We start from the raw sequence: 17092 nt of genomic DNA, 5'->3' as shown, positions 1-17092 counted from the left end.
GTTTTTGATAACAGCGACAAGTCGTTCATCTTAAACTCGTCGCCATGTGCAGGTTTATGTAGAGTGGAGGTCATGATCTTACCGTGAAGTGTTTTGTGTATATTTTCAATCAAGGAAGTCTTTCATTCCAAGCAACAAGTCTTTATCTAAATCTTTAGATAAATCAAAGATAAATCTTTGTTGATTAAACAGAAACCTTACGAAGACTTAAGAAGACTCGTTGATGGAATTTAAAGAGTTACAAAGATGTTTTGATTGAAACTAAAGACTTAGGAAGACTCTGCAGGTCTTTATTATTTATGAAAAAGTCTTTGTAAATCTACTTCCTCAACCAATCAAGTATTTGTACGCCTTCAATTTCAGTCAAAAAGTCTTCTTAGGTCTCTGTGAGCAAAATCTTTCCGTCTTCACAAATCTTTATGATTTGTTTCTCCAGTGTCTCCAGTGTTTTATATAAAGTGTAATCCCACCTGTAGCACTCCTCTGGGTCTCTCTGCAGAGGTGTGTGGACCCTCACAGCGCCCCCTAGAGATGCTACTGTATTTATTAATGGTTGTTATCTGTTGCTTTACTGTACCAAGTCAGCGTGTTGGTGGTGATCACACAGCAGACCGTAAATAATAAATCATAATAAATAATGAAACTCCTAATGATCTGCTCAGGCTGAAACCAACACTGTACAACATTCTGATTCTTAAAGAAGCCGTGTGAATATTGATGAGCTTTATAAATATCTAATATGTCAGAAATTGTACAGTGCTTCTTTAAAAACATAATAAGATATTTACTGTACAGCTGTGCCGTGTGCCCATGTCTGAATTTTACGGCGCTATAAACTCATCCAGTGAATAATGGTTTATTTATTGGGTAATATTTGTGCCAAGTGAGAGGAGATCGAGGCTCAGATTAATTCTGCTAACACGAGCCATAAAATCTCTCTCAGCTCACCTTTAACCCCGCAAGCCTTAAGACTTATTTTAAAATACGCAGATCATTAAAGCAGCCCATTAGAGCCGGAGGCTGCGAGAGTGAGGACCGGGGACCGAGTGTGCAGGAACGTCAAGCTAATTAATGTTCACTTTCAGGTGAAATTAGTTCGGGCAAGACGTGACAAAGACACGTGAAATACCACTGCGTTAATGTGCTTACGCTAATTCACAGTGCAGCGTTGATGCTAATTAACCAGAAACAGGAGGATTAAACCATTACCAGTCACTCAGTGTGTGTGTGTGTGTTCAGGCCGTGCTGTCATTTATTCTAAGCGGAATTAATTATTTCTTTTAATTATTTTCCTAAAGCAACATTTCTGCCCCCAAACACATCTCGGTTTTTATCAAGCGTGTTTGATGTAAAGTGAAAAACGCTGCACAATTTATTCTTCACCAAACAGCCGCTTTGTAGAAACAGAAAATAAGCAAAACCCTCCAAAAAAGGGCTTGTCTGTTTTTCAGCTGCAAATTCAATTTCCAAAGAGCTTTAGACCGAAATATGTTCTGTAGCCATCAGCAGAACGCAGGAAAGTGGCAGGAGCAATCAGGGTAAATATTTCCATATTTCCCCACGGAATAAACGCTCTGTCTCTCTCACTTACACACACACACACACACACACACCAAATGAAACGCAGCCGTGAGCAGGAGTACACTGATAAACTTTTTTAAGAATACTGCAATGTCCAATGTTTTTTTTTGTTTGTTTTTTTTGCCATGTCTTTAGGTCAGTGAGAAACGTTCTGCCCTCTGATTGGTCAGAAGGATTTCTTACTCCACTGACAATAAACAGAGACTAGTTATTGAGACCACGTGGTAACGTATTGTACGTGGTCAGACTAGCTCCAGTCATTTGGCTCCCGATGTACACAGGACCGTGTCTTTTGGCACACTGACTTATGAAGGTCGCTGCTCCATGTGTCTGTGCTGCAGCCGGTGCTAGTCTGTCCCTGTACGTTACCATGTCTGCTATTTCATCATGGAAAGCAAGTTAGAACAAAGAAAGAACGTGAAATTCTACATAAAACTGAGTAAATCTGCCCCGGAAACGTCTGATAAAATTCAGCAAGTTTCGTCAATGAGGCTGGAAAGAGTCGTTCGCGGTGTTTTAAGCGACACGCAATCTTCAAGAGCAGAAGAACAAGATCACTGGAAGATGACGAGAGATCAGGAGGAGCTTCAGTAAAACTGTTCGCCAACTTGTGCATGATGATTGTCTGAGAATTCCCGCACGCCAGATAATAATAATAAAATATTAATAATACTGGAAGTAATAAAGTAGATTTTTACTACTAACCTTAATTTTTTTTTATATCACTTCGCCTTATATTTTTCCAAGTAAACACTTTATGGGGACAACTGGTAAATATTTATTAATTATTTAACTTATTTTACTATTAGTTATTTATCATGATAGCATGAATTCTAACCAATCAAAGATCTTTGTTCTGGGGAACTGTATTAAATCTGTCCCTCTCTCAGTCAGGCTGTATCCTCCCTTGTGTATTATTTAAGTTAATGCAGTATGACTGCCCTCGTGTGGCCATTACTATGAACTACAACACAACTGTGAACCCATTACATGTTTACAATCCACATTAAAAAAGATTCAGTGTTATAGTTTCTTTAGCAGAAAGATGTGTGTGTGTGTGTGTGTGTGTGTGTGTGTGTGTGTGTGTGTGTGTGTGTGTGTGTGTGTGTGCGTGTGTGTGGGTGTGTGTGTGTGTGTGTGTGTGTGCGCGCCATGAGATTTTCTGCAGAATAAAGCAGGTGTGTGAGGGAACAGACGCTCCTTAATGAACATCTCAGCACCATCTGGACTTCCTCGCCACTAATCTGCATAATGTCTACCTCAGTTTAATTGTTGTTGGATTTTTACTTTTTTTTGCTGCGTTTTCAACCCTTTTGTGATGTTTGTGTTTTAATCATGCTTTCATGGCTAAGCTTAGTACACAAGCGTAGTTTACAGTGTTTGAGAACAAACACACAGAGGGCCTGTTCTACTGGATCAGATGCTAAAACTGGAACACGTAAATGTGCAGACAGAAAGAATTGTAGGATTGTAGAAATTGTTTCATCTAACAGGGCTAAGTATTAGAAATTTTTTCAGAAATAATCTAAGATTTCCTGTTCTACAATCGTATGTACACACAGTGTTCCATTAGAGCACTGTATTTTAGCTGATTTGTGATTCCTGTGTTAATTCTAATCATAAAACTGCGTGTTTTCATTTAAATAGAATAGTCAAATAGTGTTCGGGACTCAGACACAGTCTCAGTGTTTAAGTCCAGGCTAAAAACCTATTTATTTAGCCAAGCATTTTTATAAATAGATTTGCCATAGGTAAAGGAGCAGATCTGGGGGACTCATGGACGTAGAGTATTATGGTGAACTGGTATGTTTGGATGCTGTCTTCCTCACTCTCATTGATCACTCAGGTTTGTTGACGGTGAGGTGATTGTTTGCTTTACATGTCAGGAAGCCCTCATGTTTGTGTTTCCTTCTGGCTCTCACTTTTAGTTATGCTGTCATAGTTAGTCCTGCCGGAGGCTCTGCTTGCACTCTGCACTAAATATACATTCACTTTTTACATTGTTCGACTGTGACCATACCTAACTGTTATTTCTCCATCTCTTTGCTCTCTCCTTTTCTGCTCTCTCTCTCTCCCTCTCTCCTTTTTCCTCTACCTATCTCTCTGTCGAGCTATACATGTCGCTCCTGAGCTGCCAGTGATCCAGACCCCCTCTGCCCGCTGGACCTCTCTAACTCATCCTGGAGTCCTGCTTCTGGTTGGAGATCTTATCACATGGATGCCCCCGTGTGGTCTGCCTGGAATGCGTGTGGTGACTGGGGTTGGTTCCACTTTTCCATGAAGGTGGTCCTGTCCTCGACTGATGCAGACAGCTGTTATCTGAGGACCTGTGACTTCAGTCGCTCAATAGTTCAGGACTGGAATTTCTCACAGTCTACCTGAGCCTCCAGGAACAAACTGGACTTTAATCTTACACATCTCCTCTTATACTGAACTTTCAGTCTCACATAATATTATGCAGATCAATCCCTGCTATCTGTTTTCACCCAGATGAGGATGGGTTCCCTGTTGAGTCTGGTTCCTCTCAAGGTTTCTTCCTATTACCATCTCAGGGAGTTTTTCCTTGCCACTGTCGCCGTCGTCCTCGGCTTGCTCATCAGGGACAATCATATAATTTTGATTCATACACATTCACATTTCATACAAACTTAATTCTTTTAATTGTGTAAAGCTGCTTTGTGATGATGTAAATCATTAAAAGCGCTATACAAATAAAATTGAATTAAATTGAATTGAATTAAATATTGATACATTTACAGCTTATTCAGTAGAACTTGTATTTCAGTTCCTTAATTTGTCTTAAACACAATTTAATTTTTCTAATTATTTAGGCCCCAAGCACTAAGACATCATAGAGTGTGAAGATTCTTTTCCAGCATCTGGCCTTTTTAAAGGTTTTAAGATGCTCAAAAAAACATCATGAAAATTAGCACACAGGTTGAAATCTGCTGCCATTAGGACGCCTGAGTGGGTGGGGCCTGGGCGTGGCACGAGGCCTGGGCGTGGCACGAGGCCTGGACGTGGCACAGGGTCTTTATAGGAGATATTTTGCTGCATAGTTCATAAACACATTATACGTATACATTTAAAACCCAGTACACATTCAGATCTCATTAAACTGTACCTTTTTCCTGTGCATGTCATGAATTTATACGATCGCCATCAAACAGGGCCAGTATAATCTCAAGACTGTGCGGACGCAAGATTTTAAAGGGATTTTTAATGTCTCAAATGGTTCGTCCATGGTTCGGCCTTTAACCTTATGGCAAAAGTGGCTGATAACTTTCTTAGTTATATATAAAATTTGTGACGACGCTGCCTTCTGTTAAAGTCAGTGGTTGTGCAGATTTATTTTCTCAAATTATTATTATTATTATTATTATTATTATTATATTTAGTATTATTATTTGGCTGATATATTTGGGGTAATTTTGGACATTGAACTAATAATTCATCGAACTATTATTATCTTTTAGTGACATGGGGCCCAGTGACGGTGAGCCTCGTCCCCACACGGAGCGCTTATGCTGTTACACCGGAAGTGGAAGTTGTGCTGTGAGTTATTTTTTTAATTATTATTATTAAAACAACGCTTTATGTTTGCTACGTTATTTACATAAATATAAGTAAATCATATTTCAGTTTTCTTAAATGAAATTGTATCTAACAGACATTACTAGAGTGTAGAGATACGTTAGATATTACTCGGTTCCTAGCTAGCCTTTTTGTTTTCCCACCCGTTCTCTTGATATGTTTGTAAACTGGTTATACCGGATAAGGGGTGGGGATTAAAAAGGATCTCAGCTGGTAAATGTATTTCTAATTTTATCTTATTATTATTATTATTATTATTATTTTATATATATTACAGACTGCTTTAGGTGTCTCCTTTTTTGTAATTTATCTGTAAATGTTTTCTTTCCATTTTTCTTTTTTCTTCAGTAAAAATGGTTTGAATGTTTAGAGAAATTGGGTAAATAAAGGATAATTGATTTGATTATAATTAAAGGCATTTCAGGGTTTAAGCAAGAATTTGAAATGACATGTTTCTTATAACTTTAATTTATTATTATTATTATTTGTGGGAATCAGCGGTCGATACGATTTTATCACGATACCTGCCCGATTCTATAAATATTCTGAATTCATATACATTTTTTTCCCGATTTTGTTACAGTTTTAAAGCTTTAAAAAGTTTAATGAGTAATTAAATGTAGCCCTTCATAACATTCCTAAAAAAAATGAACAAATAAAATGAAGTAATAAATATAATTAGACTGAATTACTAAATAAAACAGAATAATTGTTTATGGTGCTGACATTCTGCTTTGTTATATAGCGTTCAGTTAGTTGGTGTTTTAGATGATTATTATATTTCACACACACACACACACACTTCTGTCCTCACAGTCTGAACTGATCTCCCTCGGGTGCTGATGTTGTGGGCGGAGCTGAGATGTTAATGGACGTCCCCCGGCACGCCCTGCTGCGCCCCCTGAGCCGTAGTGAAGTGTTGGGCCTCCTGGTGAGACTCGGCGTGTTTGGAGCGGTTACGTACTACAGCATCAGATGGGTGGTGGAGGCTCTGGACCCGACGCACAAGCAGAAGTCTAACGCTAAGAAGAGGGTGACGCTCACAGCACACACTCACACTCTAACACACTCTCACAGCACACACTCTCACACACTGACGCCGCTCTCACACTGGGGTTTTATCAGGTTTTACAGCAGGGGGGTGTGGGGTGTTAATGGTGTTTGGTGATTGACTGAGATCTAGACAGAGTATGGAGAATGTTGGTCTGACTAACGTTCTTCTCTTCTTTACTTCCCCCTTCATCTCTCAGGCTGAGCAGATGATGAGGAGCATTGGGGTGGAGGGAGTGAGTCTGAACGAGTACGAGATGAACATCGCCGCCCTTCTGGTCAATCCTCACAATATGAAGGTAAAATCCAGACGTCGCCTTCATCTCATCTCGTTAATTGATGGAACAGCAGTTAACATTGAACACAGCCGAATAACATCCTATGTTTCCAGGTGTGTGTGTGTGTGTGTGTGTGTGTGTGTGTGTGTGTTTTACATGACGTGTTTTTCAGCGTTGTGTGTTAAATCTTTATAAAGGTCACATGGAGAGACGTTGCAGGTCTTGATCATGTCATCACTGGGCTTCAAGAATCCGTTATCCTGCCTTTTCAGAAACGTCACCTGTTCCGGGGATCTAAACTTTTACAGCCACCCAGAGGTACAGACCACACACACACACACACACACACACACACACACAAATGGTAAATGTTTGTGTTTCCTAGTGAAAGTCTGTGTTGGTGATGTTTGGTTTAGATTGGTGATGTTTAATGGAGGATAGTGGTGTTTGATTTAGATTGGTGTTCTTTGATGGAGTATGGTGGTGTTTGATGGAGTATGGTGGTGTTTGATGGAGTATAGTGGTGTTTGATGGAGTATGGTGGTGTTTGATTTAGAATGGTGGTGTTTGATGGAGTATATTGGTGTTTGATGGCGTATGGTAGTGTTTGATTTAGATCGGTGATGTTTGATTTAGATTGGTGTTTGGTGGAGTATGGTGGTGTTTGATTTAGATCAGTGATGTTTGATTTAGATTGGTGTTGTTTGGTGGTGTTTGGTGGAGTATATTGGTGTTTGATGGAGTGTGGTGGTGTTTGATTTAGATTAGTGATGTTTGATTTAGATTGGTGTTGTTTGGTGGAGTATGGTGGTGTTTGGTGGAGTATATTGGTGTTTGATGGAGTGTGGTGGTGTTTGATTTAGATTGGTGATGTTTGATTTAGATTGGTGTTGTATGGTGGTGTTTGGTGGAGTATGGTGGTGTTTGGTGGAGTATGGTGGTGTTTGGTGGAGTATGGTGGTGTTTGGTGGAGTATGGTGGTGTTTGATGGAGTATAGTGGTGTTTGATTTAGAATGGTGGTGTTTGATGGAGTATGAGGGTGTTGATAAAATATGGTGGTGTTTGATTTAGAATGGTGGTATTTGGTGAAGTATGGTGGTGTTTGATGGAGTGGTGTTTGATGAAGTATGGTGGTGTTTGATGGAGTATGGTGGTGTTTGATTTAGAATGGTGGTTTTAGATGGATTATGGTGGTGTTTGATTTAGATTGGTGGTGTTTGATGGAGTGTGGTGGTGTTTGATTTAGAATGGTGGTTTTAGATGGATTATGGTGGTGTTTGATTTAGATTGGTGGTGTTTGATGGAGTGTGGTGGTGTTTGATGGAGTATGGTGGACTTTGTTTAGTCAGTATAAAAGAGTTGGCTAACAAACTTGAACACTGCAGTTCCTGTAGTTAGATGTAGACTAACACCTGCACCTTCCTCCTCAGGTGTTCTGTTATACGGCCCGCCCGGCTGTGGGAAAACTTTAATCGCCAAGGCAGCAGCCAAAGCCTCAGGCTGTCGCTTCATCAACCTCCAGGTTTCCACTCTGACAGACAAGTGGTACGGAGAATCGGAGAAGCTCGCCGCTGCTGTCTTTTCATTGGCTGTTAAACTGCAGCCCTGCATCATCTTCATCGATGAAATCGGTGAGTGACACTCTGGGACTGAAGGTTCACACACACCTCTGGCTGTTCCATGTTGGTGTGTTCATATACGTTATAACTCGTACATACTATATTAATTGTTTATATTTAGGAAGGCGTGTATAAACAGGAGGCGGAGTGTATAAACAGGAGGCGGAGTGTCGGTGTGTGTTTGTGAGCTGTGAGGTGTTTAAACCCATGTCTCGTCTTAGACTCGTTTCTGAGGAGTCGCTCCAGTTTGGATCACGAGGTCACGGCAATAATGAAAACTCAGTTTATGAGCCTGTGGGACGGACTGGAGACCGGCTCCGACACTCTGGTTTACACACACACACACACACACACACACACACACACACAAACACATTTAATACCATATATCCTTCAGTCAAAGTTTTTTTTTAAACTACTTTGAATTTTTTTCCCCTTTACTGTTGACTATTAAAATCATCTAATATTTTGTTATTTGGAAATTTTAAAACACTGATAGAAATTTTTTCAGTGTTCTTGTATTCTTATGGCACTATATATAAATGAGGGTAAAGAACTTTATCACTATCAGACTGTTATTACAAGTTGATATATCTGCCTTCACGCTGTATGTCTTCGGCCTCACAGACAAAAATCACATCAGGTCACAAAAGTTCAAAGTCCCAAAGTTATACATGAGAAATTTCAGATTCAAATCTGAGTTGCTGCTACAAGTAATTTTTTCTTTAACCTCACGTTAGAGATTCCTCTTCCTATAATCCGACATGGGGAACACTGTGTCTAAGACATTTTGATAATTAGGTAGAGTGTGATGAGAAGTGATCTTATACCCTGCTGGTGTTTACAGGTGATGGTGATGGGTGCCACTAACAGGCCGCAGGACGTGGACGCAGCGATCCGCCGCAGGATGCCTGCGACCTTCCACATTCCACTTCCGGTGAGTTTATTATTCACATTTAAAATAATAAACTCACACAAACGGTTTGATTTACACAATAACAGGTTATTATAGATCATAGATGGATGGAGGGATCAGTAATGGACTTGGTCACAGATGTATGCATAGACACGTGGAGTAGCTCCACACTGATAACATCATTATTGTCTTTATTTATAATATGTTTGTGTATATTTTTGTGTGTATGTTTCTATGTTTGTGTAAACTGTTTCTTGTTTACAGAACACGGCTCAGAGGAAGGAGATCCTTCACCTCATCCTGTCTGGAGAAAGCGTGATTATTCTTTATGATCAATACTTAATGTGACTGCGCATAAGAGACTTTTATAATTATATTTTTTGCAGTTTGGCCTTAACTTGACATATGAGATTGAAAAAATATTCTCCTTTTTATATATATATATGATATATAATGTGTGTGTGTGTGTGTGTGTGTGTGTGTGTGTTTCAGCTGAATAAGGCAGTGAATCTGATAGAGATTGCCGAGCAGACGGAGGGATTTTCGGGCAGCGATCTGAGGGAGGTGTGTCGCGACGCCGCTCTGTACCGAGTGCGAGATCTCATGCGCAAACTGCAGCTGAAACAAATCACACAGCGACTACGACTCGAACACGATGAAGACGATGAGTACGCCTCACACTTTACTCTCACTGTGTTTTACATTTTTATGTAAATGAATGTGTTTATGTTATCTTTATCTATATGAATAACGTGCGCTAAATATCACTGTGACACACAGCTCATTCTCTTTAACCTTTAACCTCTGACTATCTGATATAATTAAAGTCGTACAGAGGGTGAAGCTCATGCAGTGGTCAGCGTTGCTCCTCTGTCCCGGGTTCGAGTCACACTTCACATTGTCCTGCAAAAATGCTTCTCTCTATTGTTGTTTTAGTTTAGTTTAGGATTTATTATATCAGATATTGAAGTGAAATTCCAACAGACTTCCTGTCTGCTAGCCAGCGTAGGGACTGACCTCGCAGTGAAGGGCACTTTATACCTCAGGTTTATTATTATTATTATTATTATTATTATTATTATTATTTGGACACTATTATTATTATTTATTGAAATGTAAAAATTAAATACACCATAAGTAACTGAATTTCTCTAAAATGTATAAACTTTTCAAAGTTATACATAGTTTATATATATTTATATATAAATTATACATAAGTTTTATTTGGCATGAGAAATGGAAAAAGATAGAAATGCATGAGGAAGAAAATTCTGTACAATTGTGGTGAAAGTACTTAATAGCTGTGTGTGTGTGTGTGTGTGTGTGTGTTTAGGACAGCAGACAGTGTGTGCCTGAGGCCGATCTCTCACCTCGACCTGCTGTTCGGAGTGGATAAGATGAACGAGGCCAAACGGGCCACAGCTCCAGCTCACAGCGGTGCCGTGTTTGTGGACTGACACATCAGGACCTCGGTTCTGTGTGTATAAAGTGTTGACATTGCTTGGCCGTGATCCAGTATAAAATAACCCCTTTGGCAGAACAACTGCGCCTGCTGTCTGTCCGCTCTACGTCCACACGCTTTCCAGTTTAAAATCACTTCTGATCACCTGCATGTTCGTAAATCAGCATTAAATCACAGCACGGCTCAGAGTCCTCAGTGCAATACTCTCAGAGTTTCAGTGCCGACGCACACACACACACACACACACACACACACCTGGAGCGGGACTTTGACCCCTAACAGGTCAAACCAGGAGAATATCACACTCGTACCTCAAGTTTATCATGAGTGTGTCACATTGTTGATGTATAGTGTATCATATAGGGTGTTTAATTTAATTTAATAAATTAATAATATTGCGAAGTGTTAAATTATTATTATTATTATTTTATCAAATGCAGATTATAATTTTTTGTATGTATACTCAGCAAAAAAAGAAACGTCCTCTGACTTTCACCTGTTTTTACTCTCAGTAAACTTAATGTGTAAATATTTGTATGAACACTAAAAGAGTCAACACCATAAGACATAAACTAAAAATGTTTCCCAATGTGTCCCTGAATGAAGGGAGGCTCAAAATCAAAAGTACCAGTCAGTATCTGGTGGCCACCAGCTGCTTGAAGTACTGCAGTGCATCTCCTCCTCATGGACTGCCTATTGCGGACAGTCTGAGCACTGATGGAGGGATCGTGTGTTCCTGGTGTGACTCGGCCAGTTGTTGTGGCCATCCTGTACCGGTCACGCAGGTGTGATATTCGGATGTACCCATCCTGTGCGGGTGTTGTTACACGTGGTCTTCCACTGCGAGGATGATCAGCCGTCCTTCCCGTCTCCCCGTAGCGCCGTCTTAGGCGTCTCACGGTGCGGACATGGCGATTTATCGCCCTAGCCACATCAGCGCTCCTCATGCCTCCCTGCAGCATGCCTAATGCACGTTCTCACAGATGAGCAGGGACCCTGGGCATCTTTCTTTGGGTGTTTTTCACAGTCGGTAGACAAGTCTCTTTAGTGTCCTGCGTTTTTAGAACTGTGACCTTAAATGCCTACTTTCTGTAAGCTGTTAAGGTCTTAACGACCATTCCACAGGTGCAGGTTAATTAATTGATTATGGTTAATTGAACATGCGTGAAAAACATCGTTTAAACCCTTTACAATGAAGATCTGTAACGTTATTTGGATTTTTGCAACATTATTGTTGAAATACACAGGGACGTTTCTTTTTTTGCTGAGTATATTTTAACTCCTGAACAAACACTTCAAGTCACTTCCAAAAAAAATAAAGTTTGGATACACCTTTTAATTCTAAGGACTTATGTTGTTTCCCTATTTTTATTTTTTAACTGTTCAGTTTCAGTTATGAAAGCATCCCGAATATAATCTAATCTCTGAAGTACAGTTGAGATGTTGATGTGTCTGAGTTTAATCTCTTAAAGCTACGATGGAGTTTTGTTTCTCTTTAACTAATTACATACGTCTGTTATTTCATTCTTTTAATGTCTACAGTTCCATTTTATACAACCACTGTTTGACTGAAATCAAAACCCAGACTGTATATGACACTTTATATCATTTATTGGTGTAGAAGCTAAAATTCTGAGAAAAGGTTTATTGCATTCGATGTTAAATACAGTGCTGTGACAGTGTGTGTTTTAAATGTTGATGTTTGTTTGAAAATATTTATTAATAAACCGATTTAACCTCACAATTTACTGTTGTAACTATTTATGTAATCATTAAAACAAATTGTATAATTAAACTGATCAAAGGTTACAGTCTCATAATGAAAGCCTCAGATCTCAGCTTTGGAGTGTGACGGGACAGAACCAAATGCACCCCCGTGTATGTCGCGACCCCACTAACACACGGGGCCAAGTTAGGGAAAATCTGAGAAAGTCACATTTTTTACCCGAAAAACACGCAGGCTAACAACCCCTTAGAGTATTTTGGGGTGAAAATGTTGACTTCCTCTGATCTCCTGCATATTCTTACTGATGGTTCCTGAGATCAAACCGTCCGGATCAGCGCAAGTTTGGTCTGAATATCACAATCAGGAGCTGAGATACGAGCTTTACATTTCTGACAGTGTTTAGAGTACAGAAGTCGACACACTGCCGAGACGTTGCTGAAGACCAGGTTGCTTTGATAGCAGCCTTCAGCTCGTCTGTGTCGTGGTGTTGGGTGTGTCTCATCTTCCTCCTGACAACAGCCCAGAGATTCTCTATAGGGTTCAGATCAGGTGAGTTGTCTGGGAGTCAAGGACACTAACATTACAGTCAGTAAACCAGTTAGTGGTAGATTTGGCGCTGCGAGCAGGTGCTACGTCCTGCTGGAAATCACATCTCCATAAAGCAGGTCATCATGAAGCGTCCTGGTGGCTGCAGGTGTTGATTCTGGACCTGATTAACACCAGAAGACAGTGGAAACTTCACACCGGACTTCTAGCAACGTGAAGGAGAGTTTCAATAATTAACTATTTGTTTAAAATTCAATTACAACTAATTAAAAAAACTTTTTTAGAAGAAGTGTATAAGAGTTAAAATAATTCATCTCAGGGTTCATGAAGCTGCTGCTGATTTTTACTTCCGAGTAAACAAGTGATTAATCTTCATCTGGAACATTTTTTGGACTGAAGAGGAGCTTCGAGAGATAACACAAACACTCTGAACACGTCATTAACTTCGGTGTAAAGTGGTAAAGGCAGAGATACTGTACATAACACACACACATAGATGTGTACAGAAATAAACATTAACTGAAAAAAAAATGAAAACCATTTCAGATTTAAAGTAAATGTACGTTTGTAAGCAGGTGGACATGATTGCGTTCAGTAGCGAACATTTAAACCAGCATTGTTTAAGTTATAAAGCTGGATGTCAGAGCTGTAGGAATTCAAAACGTGCCGAAAAATCGCTACCTCACAGTCACCCTGTGAATAATATATTAAATAAAACTTATATAATTCATATTCTAGCCAGAATAATCTTCTAGAGACTTGAACAGAACGTAACACAACAAAACTGACACAAATCAGCGCTGATCGTGTGAGCAAATCTCTTTAATACAAAATATTAAAATTCAAATCAAACCACAGAACCTTAGAGTCCAAAATTAAAACTTTGAGCCTACAGTAGCTAGAACATCTCTGATTATAAGACACATTTACAGTAAATACTTCTGTTAGATTTATTTCATTACTCACTTCTTTATATTAATTATAATCACATTATTGTAATATTTTATTATTCTTTTTATTATTCAGGTTATCATTAATTTTTATTATTCTCTGTTATCCAAAAAAAACAATAAACACACCAGAGTCTGGTCAGGTAAACAGCGTACCTGTGCTCTAAATACTAGGTTCCGAACAGCGTTAAGAAAACTTCAAAGAACCCACGTGACGAGGTCTCGGACCGTATCCGTCTCGGGAACTGTGAGATTTTTTAAGACAACAGAGACTCAGTCTGACGACACCGAGACGGTCAGGAGGTCGAGCTACACCGTCGACAACAACGCAGTTTCTCTTTTGCGTATTTCCGCGGGTCTTTAAGAGGAGCGAGTGTTATGCTAATTAACGTGTGCTTTAATAAATTTTTTTTTTTCTTAAACACTGAAAGCACACGTTCTGTGAAATATTTCCTAAGGGACGATATGGCTATTTTATTAGCAGTTACTAAAGCTAAAAAGAGTTTCCTTGAGACTATTATTTAAAAAAAGAAAAACGTCTTGCTGATCATCTGCTGTTTAAAGGAACAGTTTGGAGAAAAATAACAGACAGCTGCACAATTTTCTTTTATTCTTTTTGTGTGTGTAGCCGATCTGTCAAAACATTTTAGTGACAAGTGTTTTATTTTAATAACTTTTTTACTGACTACTGCAGCTAATAACGACGCTACTGTGACCTTATTTCAACATAAACAGACGCTACATTTTAAGTTTACAATTTAAAAACAGCTATTTTATGAATCTTTAAACTGTAACGCAAAGTTTACAGCGCAAATAAAAAGATTAGCTTTTTCACTTTTAACTGAATAAGGCAACTACAAACATTTTATTTCGTGAAGAGTTTCATTATAACACGTGTCGACGTTTCTTTATTCTTTTGTCGTTGTGGTTCGTCACTAAAGCAGAACATTTATGAAAACATTTATTTAAAAGTTTTTAAACGCGTTACACCTGGGAACACATTACACCTTATAGCAACGGTTATAACTCGTTATGAGTTGTGTGAAAAAAACAACATCTTTAATGTTAACTTTAATGAGTATGAGTAATAACCTTAGCTATAAAGTTTATAACTATTAAAGTTTCATTAAAAGGTTTGTAGAATTGAAATTTCTATTCAATAAACAGCGGCGTCTCCACGTCTCTCGTATCAGTATGTACAGTATGGACTTCCTGTTTGTATCAGTGGGTGTTCCTGATTGACTGGTGATGCTGAAATACGTCACGTTACGATCACTTCAGCAGATACTGATGTAAAGTCAAACCCAGTAACCAGACCAGAAGAAGCCGAGCTGCACCCGATCTTTACCTTTAACTGATGTTTGATCTGTACACACAAACCAATCGCTGTAGCGCTACGGGAGACGGCGGACATCGTGGGTTAAAGCACGAAGCAGCAATGAAGCTCGAAAAGCATAAATACTTTATATTATTAATCTTCCCCAAACTATTCCTTTAACACTGTAATAACTATAAATTGATGAATATGAATTGAATCTGAATCCTGGAGCGAGTCACCGAGCCGCGAGTCACCGAGCCGCGAGTCACCGAGCCGCGAGTCACCGAGCCGCGAGTCACCGAGCCGCGAGTCACCGAGCCGCGAGTCACCAGTCACGCGGCTCTCTGCACTTCAGGAAGGTTTATATATTTTCTCCTTATAGATGTTTAATAAAGTCCTTGTCGAGGATTCTGATAAACCTGCTTTAATCTTAATCAGAGTGGGTGGAGCCTATGACGAGTAAAGTGCACCTCATCAGTGACATGAAACTCCGCCCCCTTTGTCCTTTGGGCTATGCAAATTGCGATATAATGATATGTAAATATTAAGGGCGGGTCTAATCATGTTGAGGACAGCGAGGTGTGGTGGCGTGTGATTACATCCTCGAGAGGCAGCAAGAGAGGGAGCGAGAGGAGTGCACTCGGAAGGGCGCGTTTTTCCTTGTTCTTGCTTCTTTTTTTTTTTTTTTTGAAGAAAGAGCACCTGATTTGGTTTGGAAGAATAAAGGGGTCAAAGTTCAAGTTCAAATCCCCCGCTTCTCCTTTAAACACACACACACACGCACACAGCTTTTAGGCGAATACTGGAGAGAAATCAGACGTCCCACATGTCTCTCTCTCTCTCTCTCTGTACGGCGAGCCCGTGAGATCGTCTCGGTTCTCTTGGTGAGACAGGGTTCCTGGAACGTCTGTGAGTCTGTGAGGGGACGTCCTGTCCTCTCCCCTGTCTCTGATCAGAAAATGTCCGGACACATGTTCCAGTCCTGTCTGTCTTTGGCCTCCCAGTAACCCCCTTTATACACGAAGCTGGTCTCTCCGCTCACTGGGTCGGTTCTCTGGTGGAACCAGAGAGGCTTATAGCCCTCGTACTCCCGACCTGCCACACACACACAAACACACACATATGTCAAACATATGATTTATTCTTATCTACAATCCTCACATCTAGACATCTCCACAGTTATAAGGTTAGATCTAGCACTCTAAAGGGTTCTCCAGTTTCACCCCTCATGCAGAACCCTCAGGCCTCCACACTGCTTCGTTTTGGAGTCGTTTAAATCGCATGTTTATCTGCACGTCAGATTTTAATTAGACTGTCGAGGCTAGAAATTAAAGAACTAGATATCTAGAGTGGATTAAAAACAAAAAAAATGTGGCTTCATGAGGAGAAAATGTAGAGTGGAAAAAGAAATAAAGAGAAATGACTGAGAGTTTAAAAGAAAAGTAAAAAGTAAAAACAGTCATTTGAAACAAGATAAACAGAAAGAAATCAGAAAAATAATACAAGAAAAGAAATGCTATGAGAAATAAAATGAGATAAAAAAGATGATGAAAAAGAAAAGAAAAAGAAAGAACAAAAAAATAGTGGGATGTCAAAAGAAAGGAAAAAAGAAAAAAGAAAGAAAGGAGAAAAGTAGTAAATCTAGATAGATTGAAAGAAAAGAATTAATAAAAAAAACTGGGAAACAAAAAAGAAATAGAATGAGAATAAAATACCAGTGGGAAAAAAGATGATGGAAAAAAAGAGGAAAACAAAAATAAAAACAGTTTGTTGTTAAGAGAAAGAAAGAAAGAAAAAAACACTAAATAAAAGAAGAAAGTAAGCCAGACAAAGAGAAAAATAAAAAATAGAAAAGCAGTAAATCTAGATCGAGCAGCTGAATGTACAGATGAAACTGAAAAAATAGAAGAAAGAGAGAAATGAGAGGTTTAAATGGAGAACGATACAATAGACTGGAAAGAAGGAAAAAAGAGAAAGAATTAAAGTAAGTGACAACCCCAAGGTGGGTTCTCTAAAGACCCCAGGTGTATCTTTAACTCGTATCTGACAAT

The 17092-nt window shown here is 39.3% G+C and overlaps 2 protein-coding genes across 3 annotated transcripts in view; one reads left to right on the top strand and one right to left on the bottom strand.

Moving 5' to 3' along the window:
* The first annotated feature begins 5179 nt into the window (after nt 1-5179).
* Nucleotides 5180-10712, top strand: atad1a (ATPase family AAA domain containing 1a). Its single transcript, XM_053481294.1, has 10 exons — nt 5180-5388; nt 5992-6208; nt 6426-6524; nt 6701-6821; nt 7935-8135; nt 8345-8451; nt 8971-9060; nt 9304-9354; nt 9532-9707; nt 10373-10712. The coding sequence occupies exons 2-10, from the start codon at nt 6038-6040 to the stop codon at nt 10494-10496; spliced, it is 1140 nt and encodes a 379-aa protein (XP_053337269.1). The 5' UTR covers nt 5180-5388; nt 5992-6037; the 3' UTR covers nt 10497-10712.
* Nucleotides 10713-13577: 2865 nt separating this feature from the next.
* The window catches only part of osbp2b (oxysterol binding protein 2b), a 52292-nt gene continuing 48777 nt past the window's right edge, over nt 13578-17092 (bottom strand). For both annotated transcript variants that reach the window (XM_053480673.1, XM_053480674.1), the window contains one exon: nt 13578-16136. In XM_053480673.1, the coding sequence (XP_053336648.1) occupies nt 15994-16136 (143 nt within the window). In that variant the 3' untranslated portion in view covers nt 13578-15993. The remainder of the gene's footprint in view (nt 16137-17092) is intronic.

Source organism: Clarias gariepinus, chromosome 21, assembly GCF_024256425.1.
Source record: "Clarias gariepinus isolate MV-2021 ecotype Netherlands chromosome 21, CGAR_prim_01v2, whole genome shotgun sequence".
Lineage (NCBI taxonomy): Eukaryota > Metazoa > Chordata > Actinopteri > Siluriformes > Clariidae > Clarias > Clarias gariepinus.
The sequence above is the reverse complement of the archived record's forward strand: the minus strand, read 5'-3'. Positions and strand labels throughout refer to the sequence as shown.